General features: G+C 35.2%; 1 protein-coding gene across 1 annotated transcript; it reads right to left on the bottom strand.

The window, feature by feature from the left end:
• Positions 1 to 252: 252 nt before the first annotated feature.
• On the bottom strand, positions 253 to 10,720 carry LOC110997451 (helicase SKI2W). The gene is made up of 21 exons (XM_022265609.2): positions 10,599 to 10,720; positions 10,351 to 10,524; positions 9,845 to 10,103; positions 9,558 to 9,725; positions 9,101 to 9,402; positions 8,818 to 8,930; positions 8,248 to 8,479; positions 7,973 to 8,156; positions 7,569 to 7,706; positions 7,235 to 7,349; positions 6,821 to 6,947; positions 5,860 to 5,964; positions 5,506 to 5,662; positions 4,595 to 4,739; positions 3,834 to 4,156; positions 3,532 to 3,660; positions 2,965 to 3,097; positions 1,947 to 2,121; positions 977 to 1,420; positions 739 to 891; positions 253 to 581 (listed from the first exon to the last, which is right to left on the bottom strand). The coding sequence occupies exons 1-21, from the start codon at positions 10,641 to 10,643 to the stop codon at positions 435 to 437; spliced, it is 3,768 nt and encodes a 1,255-aa protein (XP_022121301.2). The 5' UTR covers positions 10,644 to 10,720; the 3' UTR covers positions 253 to 434.
• Positions 10,721 to 10,956: the final 236 nt, after the last annotated feature.

Raw genomic sequence — 10,956 nt, 5'->3', positions numbered from 1 at the left:
TAATTTATACCTTTTTCTAGTTCTCGTAGCAATTTTTTTATACTATTTACAACACACTAGTTTTATAGTAGCCTATATAAAATCTATTTATACTTGGCTCAGCTAAAACTTTAACATTGGACTGCAAGAGAACCTACGTCTAAGTATCTGCTTTTACTGAAATTATGCGACATCTTTCTAAAACGACACAATAATTTTATTTTTATTAGATTCCTATAGATACTTATATTGAAGTTGAATAAAAAACAAAGATATTATATACATTTTATTATCAAGCAGATGAACAAAATATGATACAATCCAACAAGCTTTTATCGCAAGATATAAAGCTGTAGAGTACAGATTATCTGGCAGTCATTATAGATTATACAAATAGTTTTAAGTCTCATTTGTTGAAAAAACAGGTGAGTATTTTACTTAAAATAATGCAATTTTCACGTCTTAGGAGCTTCTTTTTGTGTTGTATATAAACTGGCAGCGAATACAATATCTCTCTTGATAGCTGTAGAGGCTTCCATCATCTTTGCTTGCAATTTTGGATCACCGATGGCCACCGCCGCGTCTTTTACGTCTACTAAAAGCTGAAATAAAGATAACAGCTAAGAATAACAAAACAACTAGAAAAATTACTTTTATTATTACTGCCATACTTCACTATAACGCCTTCTCCTGTTTAAAAACTCATGCATAACTGTCAAAGAGAATGTTATAAGTAGAGATCTTTGTAGAAGGACATACCTCGTGTAACTGCTGAATGCATCTAACAATAATTCCCTCTTGTACATCCGTGAGATCCATGATTTCAGCGAAGGGTTTCTCCAACGCCCATTCGTATACAACCCTCACAAGACCGAAGTTCAGCCTCTCTTGCTGACCCTCAAATTGGGAAACCTGAAAACAATATTGGGTTACAATTTGATAGTATATTTATATTATTATATTTTTATTTATACAAGATATTTAAATGAGAACTTACCCCATATTTAACCTCAATACTCGACAGATCGTCCTCAATCTGCTGAATCGCTTTAACCGCTTCATCCAGCTTTTCCGTCAGCACCTGTTCGACGTGGGTCTTCGCTTGGAAAACAAAACAACTCAGCAGCGCCGCTATTTCTGCTGGATTTTTATCCGTGAAGACGTTTCGGAAGACCAACTCGGCTATAATCAGCTCGTTGGTACCCATGCAACACGCGACCCTCCCTTTTAAGATGACGCTGTCGTGTTCGTCGATATAATTCAGCTCCCGAAGGACCAAAAGTCGTCTCTGATAATCCGGGTACAGAGCGAGGCTTTCGTAGGATAAAAGTCGTTTGTATTTATCGCGTTTCCGTTCCGCTTGCTTCCTTTCGTATACGATTGCGAATTCGTTCTTGAAGTTTGCGATGGCTGTGCTTTTCTTTTGGGCTTCTATTTGCGCCTAAAATAATGTTTGAAAATCTATATACTCTTTGGCCTCTTTCCGTCAATCTGTACTATCGCTATGATGAAAAGAGACAGATCAATAAATTTAAGGACGTGATTGATGATTGTAAACAATTTAGTTTTTTATAAATAACGTCTCTTGCCTTAAAAATCTAGACGACTCAGATGTTAAGTGATACCGCCGCTTGCAAGTGCGTTGCCAGCTTTTCGAGAATCGGCACGCCTTCAAAAAAAGATTCTAAGAAGTGGGACTGGGCAGCTGGTTCCACATAGTGGTGGTAATCCACAAAAACTGCCTTAAAAAACGAAGAAAACTCAGCTGCTGGTATTAGTCCGTACAACTCTTCTGAACACTCTCCATAGTAATTAGGCGTGGTATAGTAATTTGTATGTAGGGTGACGTTCCTGTTGCCGCGCTCTTATAGTTCGTCAGTACACAAATACAATATATGTAAAGATGCATGTAATTTCTGTAAATAAATAAATCAGATAAGAGAAGAGAGCCGCTCCTCTCTATGTACCTTGAGTTTGTTCATCTTATCAAGCGCATGAAGCAATTCGCCAGTGGAGATATTGAGGGCTTGCGTGAGGCTGATCGTCTCCAGGGAAGTGACTTTAGTACGAGCGGCGTGACTCAGCCGCGACAGCTCTTGCACTGCGCTCGCACAACTTGCACCCACCGGAGCGTCTTTGAACCTTTAAATATTTGAATTATGTTGTGTAATTTAGTTATTTTTCTTCAATAATCACTACATAGTATAAAACAAAGTCGCTTTCTCTGTCCCTATGTCCCTTTGTATGCTTAAATCTTTGAAACTACGCAACGGATTTTGATGCGGTTTTTTTAATAGATAGAGTGATTCAAGAGGAAGGTTTATATGTATAATAACAACAATTAAATAGTGGAGAAGTACTGTTATTTTTGAAGTTTCTAATGTCATATCGTAAATAATTACAATTTTTCCGCTTACATTGCAAACGCAGGCTGAACCGTACGAGATTTTTCAAAATAATGTACTAAGTATTGTACACATTGAAAAGGTCTACAGAAAAGTCCATGATCGTATATGTCTATCTCTTATGGATAACCCACATTTTTATATACAACGTTCACAGATTTTCTGTAGTGCATTTAGTATCAGCATTGCACCCGTGCGAAGCCGGGGCGGGTCGCTAGTAAAATATAAAAAACACTTTTTTAACGGATTGAAGCTATGTATTATTATAATGTGTAAAATTTATGTTAGTAAACAATACTACTAAAATAATAATTTTATTTTATTAAGACCACCCATCTCCCTTCGAATCTAAGCGATCTCTTCCAAGCAACAATTGCCAAAAAAAATCAGAAATGTTACAATAGTGTATATGCTTTTGGGTAATAAAAGATTTTTCAGAGAACTGTCTTTTATTATGTCACCGAGTAGAGAGAGCAATGAAACAGTCATAAAAAGGAAACGAAATTTACCATAGAATATACACGATAAATTATAAACAATATATATTTTTAGAAGAAATACCAAAGTTTATTTCTCTTACCTCGGCATTTGTCGTTTCTCCCAATCCTGAATGATAATGTTGGCATCAATCTTGAGACAGGTCCGTGTGACGGCGATCACGTTCTTCGGAGCGATGCAAAGTATCGTATGCTCTTGTGTACTTTCCTCGGTACCTGAAATTATTAATATTTAAAATACATTTCAAATTGATCACAAGATAAAAAAAGTACGTGCGTACACGCAAAAGTACACATGTCAGAAGTGAAAGTAAAGTAAATTAATTATTACTAAGGTAAAAGCCCCTAATAGATGATCATGTACCGGTATATGATCACTCCATGTATTTGTATATCTATATTCACACTGTATACGTGCTAATGATAATATAAATGAATAAAAAATTTGCGTTTACAGCACAAGACATTATACGACAGAATTTCCATCTAAAGTTCTAATATGATATAACGAATACATCAACCAATAGCGTGTATTTTTTTCGATCTCCTTTTCTCTCTCTCACTCAATCAATCGCTCTTCCCCTTTACTTAGACAAAAACGCTGCGCATCTTCGTGACGTTTCGTAAATATTTTAGATAATAAAACTTACCGATATGGTCGTACAGAGAGGAGAAACTCAACATGCGGTACCAGGCCTCGTCGCGGTCGAAATTGTATCGATTCGAGTCTTCCTCAATTGTGTTTAGCACTAACACTTTGTATGGCGTCTGGCGGGGACCTGGATTTTCAAAATTATAACAATATTAATTTATTTGCAAAAAAGTGATACATTCAGCCATAAAAAATTCATTCCCGCAAACCCAACTCGACCCGCCATTGTCGAAATTCCTTTATCCAGAAAGAGGGCTTTCGTGTATAGCGGCTGCAATTATTTAAATGACAATATCTCACCATTCCCATTCAAGTAGATCCCGAGCTGATTGATGTAGGGTCCAGCCGATAGCAGCAAAACTCTTCCCGGCACCAACTCCTTACTAACTTTCGGCTGCGTTAACAGCAAGGGCATAATTTCCCCCAAAACCTCGACGTAGGAAGTACAGAGGTCGTAGAAGGTGGCCAATGGGGCCAAATGTGGCGCCAGAGGCGTGCTGCATTTCTCAGAATACTCTAATTCCGCTTTCTGAAGGAGTTTCTTGTTGGTGTCGGCTTGCAGGATCTGGTGCAGCTCTCGAAACGAACGCTGCATCATACCCTCAACAGACACTGTTGCCACTCTAAAATTATTTAAGACATTTCATTGGTTTTATATGAATCGAAAAATGTCTTTAGTCAGTTATGCCATTTCTGGACAGTTAGGGTAAGCTGCAGAGTTGAGGCCTAGACCTAAGAATGACTTCTGTATGTCAAAACCCACTGGAACAAGAATCACTCAAGAAAAATTTTTCAAATTCAAAAGTTAGTATGAAGTCAGATTTTTTGTGGAGATCGAACAAATCTTTTAACCGTGACAAATTTATGAACTTAAGAAACATGACTATAATAATTATTAATCTACTTTACTTTCAGTCTTGACATGAGTACTTTTTCAAAATATAAACGCGAATGTTATTTATATGACCCAACGATTTTTTTAAGGAATCAATGTCAATAAATACTAACTATATTTATCTTAATTATATGGATTTACCTAAATACGTTTAAAGCTAACAAACCTCAGAAGACTCAATATCATGGCATAAGTGAGTCGGAACTGCGAAGACAACTTCTGAGGAGTCCCAAGCATCATTTCCTTGAGCGTCATTTGGTCTGGTACGCCATCCTTGCATAGAATTATCACAGTGCCTGTGTCATCCAAACCTGGAATTGTAGAAGGTGTATGAAATCCTCCTCTTAAACCGATGAACGTCTTTGACGAACGACTAACCGAAGCGCAGCAAACAACAGCGGGAAAAACAACGATAATGTTGTTTTGTTTTGCCAAGGTAACGCCTCCACGCACAAGTCCAGAGCAATGGCTACCATTCAATAGGCTGGTTTCGTAGTGATGGGACATGGGACTAGATGATGTCACGTCATTGTCGCCGCGCTACACGATTTTTGGGCAGCAGGGAGGTTTTTTAAAGTATATACCTAGCTTTCAAAAAAGATATACAAAGTGTACAAACCTAAAAGAGCACTAATTAAAAAACCATATAATTCAAGATAATTGCGTCATACTCATTACCACTTTTTATTGGAAACCGCATTCAAGCAATTGGAGAAAAAAGCACGCATATCATAAAAATTTACCATAAATAATTGTCGTGTGTAAAGTCGGTTTATGGACGATAGTTTAACGTGACAACCTTAAATGATTATATTAGTATACTAAGTCTTCGAGTTGAAGATAGATGCGGCGCGGCGCAATCGTACAATAAGCGTAACGATACAGTCATATTTTTTTTATGCGTACAGCCGGCGTTCACTGACTTATTAGACGTTCTCACGCAAAAATAACCTGGTATGTATTAAGTACACTATTATACATTTCATTGGAATATGGCATATTTATATGGTACATTAGGATACATCTTTATGACATCTTGTTGACCCGTATTGTAAAACATTTCAATGCAAGACTAACCTCGTCTGCCGGCTCGCCCTGCCATCTGAATGTACTCCGCGGGAACCAAACTCCGTGACTGGAGACCATCAAACTTGGTGACGTCGTCGAATATGACCGTGCGGGCTGGCATGTTCACGCCCATCGCGAATGTCTCGGTCGCGAATAAGATCTTTACCTAAAAACGTCAATACAGACGAATGTAAATATTTATCAAAACTGTAAAACTTTCGTAAATAAATAGGAATATATATATTGGATAGATTAAACATCAAAAATCACGTTATCAGCTGATTTCAAGATCTTTGAAAGTTCAATGACCTAAACTTGGGTCATTGACCTTCACAATATCAAATAGTTTTACATTAGACTTACATAACCCGACTGGAACAACATTTCCACGATCTCCTTGAGGAGTGGTAATATACCGCTGTGATGAACGCCTATTCCGTTCTCGAGAACACGCTGTAGTCTGATAACCTACAAAAGAAATTATTATTATTGTCATAACTAATTTATTATAATATAACAAGCTGACCTGGCAAACGTCGTTTTGCCATGTATATCATTTATAATAAAAAATAGGGGTTGATCGTAGAGGGTTGAAAATTTAGGGTTGTATGTATTTTTTAATGCTGTTGATACAGTTGATAAAAAATTTAAAAAAAAATATTTAGGGGTGCGACACGAGAATTTTATTTATAAGATTAGTTTGAAACCGTCTTAAGGCGGTATGATTCCAAGATGAAAAAGAAATGTGAAATTGCTATTATTTATTAACCATATTAAATATTCCTCACGAACTATGCCAAAATCTCAGTTTTGTATCGCGAAGGCCAGAAATACAGCCAATGTTTAAGCCTTGACTTGCATCATGGACGCACCCCTCACTTTCACACCATCACCAAACGCAGGCAAATTAGGTATAACTTAGTTCATTGTGTTTAATAATAATAATGGATTTTGTTCTGTTGTAAATGTTTGATATTTGTTATGTGTATATAACGTATGTCATCTTTGGTTATATCTTTCGTATAGATGTTTTTTTATTATATACAATTTATATGAGGTGTAGGATTACCGAATTATTAAATAAATATGAATGAAATATTGGTATCCCAAAAATCACTGCCTTTGAAAGGCCAGGCTCACAACATAGAACCTAAGTTTTTCCGAACCAATTCGATTTAGGGTCCTTTAGAAATGAGCATAGCAATCCTTAAAAGGCCAGCAACGCACTTGCGAGCTATTTGACAATGTGAGTGTCCATTGTACCACTCATCATTAGATAAACTTCCTGCTAGTCGTGTTATATAAAAAAAATATTTCTAAATACCTGTGGAAGTTTTCTATCCGGTTCTTTCAGCCTCTGCAGACATTTTTGGAAGAAGGACCGAATATGGCCCTTCTCTTTGGCCGTTGTCAAGTCTACTGACATGAGATTCTCCGCGTTATGGTCACACCTAACAAGATCAAAGAAATATATTCATTACCCATTACTGATAAATTAATTGTAAAACCAATATTTTAATAAAATTAATAATTCATTCGTTTAAATATTTTAGGACCGTTAATGAATGACCAAAGAGTAAAGAGCGATTGCAAATCTCTTAGCTAAAAATATTGAAACATAGGGTATGTGAAAATAAAAATAATCGTTTTATACCAAAAAATATCAACGATTATTTTTTAATATATACATATATATAAAACAAGCGGGCAAATTTAATTATAAATAAGCTTCGCTTACCGATTTCTGGACAAAGTGAAGGCTACGACGGGCAACTTATCATTAGACCGCAGATGGTCTATCAAGGCCACCCACATGGTTTGTTCCGCTTTTGGGTTACCGAATTGTCTGCCACCTGACAAGAAGGTATATTTTTATATAAAAGTCCCAGAAATACGTTGATTAATTATATTCCAACCCAAAGAAGTACTACATGCACAAATCAACTTGGCAGCTGTGTGGAATGTTTTCTTAAATAAACCTTTACTAAAGTGTGTAGGGAAGATGAAAGGGGGTAAAGAGTTCCATTCCAATCCAAGGTGGGGGGGGGGATCCAACTCCTTTAAATATTTACCTTTTGGTCCAAAGCTTTTCTTGTAATCATTTTCCCTCGACTTTTTCGCAGCGACCGCCTCATTGTATCCCCGTAGTTGGAATTTACTTTCTTGGTCCACGACCAAAAATCTCTCGTTCTTTGACTTCCCACCAGATCCTGTAACGATTTTAACGTTGGTTCAAAAATGAAAAATCCACCAATTATACATTTTATAAACTTTGGGACCGTTTAAGTATTAGATCACACAATTTTAGGAGATTCTTGACATGAAATTCCTTATGATTTTTTATTTTGTTTTAGCCGTCTAGGCTATAAAAATAAATATAAAATTTTAATAATAAATTAGTAAAATTTAATAATTTAATAAAGAACTAGTAAATTTATTATTAGATTATTAAAATTTGTTTAATGATTAAACTTACCCGTATACAAGTAATGGCACAAGGGAACTGGCCGCTTAGGAGTGGACACTACAAAGACCTTTCGTTTTTTAGTCCGCCCGACCCAGTCCGCGAACTGGAGCGTATTTGGTACAGTTGCACTCAACATCACTATTGTGACGTGGGCCGGAAGTAATATCAACACTTCCTCCCACACATAGCCCCGCTGGAATTACATTTTTTAATTTTATAAAATATATATGTATAGCGAAAAGAATAGTTTTATCGCTTTCTCTACAAATACTGTAACTATTTACCTCAGCATTATTGATATAGTGGACCTCATCAAAAATCACAAATTCTAGATCTCTTGTGACGTCAGATCCGCAATAGAGCATAGAACGGAGAATCTCGGTGGTCATGACGAGGCAAGAGGCCGTCGCGTTTATCTGTAGGTCCCCAGTCAACAGACCAACTTCACCAAATGTCTTGTTGAAGTCATTGTACTTCTGGTTCGACAGAGCCTTTATTGGCGATGTGTAAATGGCTCTGAAACGTTCAACAATATAAATTTATTTTTATTGATCTTATACATATAACCACATTAATATATTATTAATAATTTGTTTTTTTAATATGAAAAAGCCAACACACATTTATCCTTAAATTGGTACAGAAATTATAGATTATTAAATCTGATAGAACTTGATCAAATTTTAATATATACTAAAACACTATAGATTCAATCGGAAGTTAAGACTGCATTTCAATGCTCTGTCTTTAAACCAGTCATCAACTATTTGGGCATTGTTCATTGTAGCGGAGTTTCACCTCTTTAATAATTTACTATTAGAAATATTGTAAAGAGTTGGAATATGCCTGTGTACCTTGTACAATTTCTTCTAGACATAGCGATAGCATATTCAGCGACTACAGTTTTACCAGCAGATGTGTGAGCCGCTACAAACACATGATGTCCTTCCTCTAGTTTTAAAATTGCCTACAATGCAAAAAAATCCAGAATTTGTATCCAAACAAGTATTATTGTCTATAGGTTTCTGACTCAGCTGCCATCAACTCATCAACTTCAGGTTTAATTAAAGATTAAGAAAATAAATCTTAAATAATGCTATGTGAAAATTTTGAATTAAATATTTGCATTGTGTATACCTGTTTTTGGAAGTTATCCAATTCAAATGGATAAGCATGGGCCAAATCTTTGATTTTTTCTTTGAATTCCGGCACTGGCTGTGAAACATCAATCATTTCTGCCCATTCTGTGGATGTAACACCAGATTTTACAGAGGCATTGGTAATATTCAGCACTGGTATTTCTGGAAGCACCACAGGTGGTTTGATAATTGTACTCTCGAGGAAATTATCATTGGCATTATCCTCTGCATCTACTTCAATGTTTTTTGTAGGTATTGGTGCCTTTTGTTCAATAGTTTCATCGTCATCTTGCCATAGACCTGAAAACATTTTTTATTTGTTTGTTTGTCCATTTTTGTTTCAACTTAAAAAATAAAAATATGTCCTTACAATATACCTAAAGAAAGATATGGTATACAAATACTGAAGTGAAATTAAATGAATATTAAATTTGGTATTCAGTTAGGCACATTACCTGCTAAATGTGTGTTGTTAGTAACAACTTCCTCTAAATTTATATTGATTTGAATATCTTCCAGCTTGTCTTCTTGTTTGTTTTCATCTGTTAGTTGGTCCTTTAAAGTGAATCCATCACTTGAAAAGACTACATTTTCTTGACAACCAGGTGGAGTACATAATATATCTTAAAATAATATAAACATTACTTGGTAGCAAATAAAGTTAATCAAATCATAAGATTATTTCATACATGGTTTTCAACTGTCACTTTTTTATATGAATTGAATATTCAATGAATATTACCTTCACCCAAAAATTTTCCTGGTTCATCATTATCAAGATTTACTGAAACTTCTCCTGTTTTAGTTGCTTCTGCCAACATCTTCTCTAACTCTTCTTCAAACCCAGCTGGTAAGAATGGATTTTGTGTAATTGTCCCTCTTGTAGCCAAGCCTGGGGGCAGTGGTGTTCGAGACATAGATAAACTGTCTTCATCATCTTCTAATGGTACACTAACTTCTTTTAAACCAACTATTTCACCTGTCAACAAATCTCGGACTACCTGTAATTTTTTTAATTTGTGAAAATATTATACTTATCATTTATATTTATTTAATAAACTACTTTTAACTTAACATAAAAATATTTGGAATAAAATACGTAGAAATTTATAACCAACACAACCAAACATGATTTTAGTATATATTTTGTATGCATGTTTAAGTATCTCTATCTAGTAAATCTAGTGCAATTTAACTTTACCTATTTGGCAAAGGCAGTACAGCAAGCAAATATCGTATATCGTTTACCTCAAGTGTAGTATCCAGACCAATATCATCCTCGTCAATTCTGAACAAGGAATCTATATCTGGAGTCCTATGCCAATGATTTTGGGAACGTTCCCATTGGTGAATTGATAGTCTCTCTGGTTTTAGTAAATAGTCCTTTACACGTTCATTTAAATCATCAAAAATTGGTGGCGGCTAAAACATATCGACAGGCGAGTTAAAAATATAGTTTCAATAGTATTATATGATATACGCTAATATCAGTCTACCTTGATGAAAGAAAATTCGTCATCATTTTCCACAGGCATTTTCATAAGCCTATTAAACGCTTTTTACACAATCATTAATCGTCGAAGTAAAAGCTATTCCATTTGTTTTGGTTTTCGTATTCTTCGGCTTTTGACTTTGAAATATGACATATGTTAATAAGAAAATTGGCAATTTCCCGATATGCCGCACTCTGACAGACGTCAGATGAATAAAAGTTTCAAATTACACTAAAATATTTTCGTAAAATTACCATCACCACACATTTACCACATTATGTGATTTTATTTTTATTATAATATAATATTTTTTTATAATATGTATTAGGTTTAGTATCATTGTCAAGCAACTACGCGTAAG

The sequence above is a fragment of the Pieris rapae genome, chromosome 1 (assembly GCF_905147795.1).
Source record: "Pieris rapae chromosome 1, ilPieRapa1.1, whole genome shotgun sequence".
NCBI classification, from domain to species: Eukaryota; Metazoa; Arthropoda; class Insecta; order Lepidoptera; family Pieridae; genus Pieris; species Pieris rapae.
This window is presented reverse-complemented; position numbering and strand designations above follow the sequence as displayed.

What these genes read in the sequence shown, in the direction of transcription:
- LOC110997451 (XM_022265609.2), bottom strand. Translation starts at nt 10,643, where the DNA reads ATGAAAATGCCTGTGGAAAATGATGACGAATTTTCTTTCATCAAG. An exon ending in TGGATAACTTCCAAAAACAG is followed by an intron (nt 8,931 to 9,100) that starts GTATACACAATG and finishes TTTGCATTGTAG; the next exon opens with GCAATTTTAAAACTAGAGGA. An exon ending in GAGAAACGACAAATGCCGAG is followed by an intron (nt 2,122 to 2,964) that starts GTAAGAGAAATA and finishes AAATATTTAAAG; the next exon opens with GTTCAAAGACGCTCCGGTGG.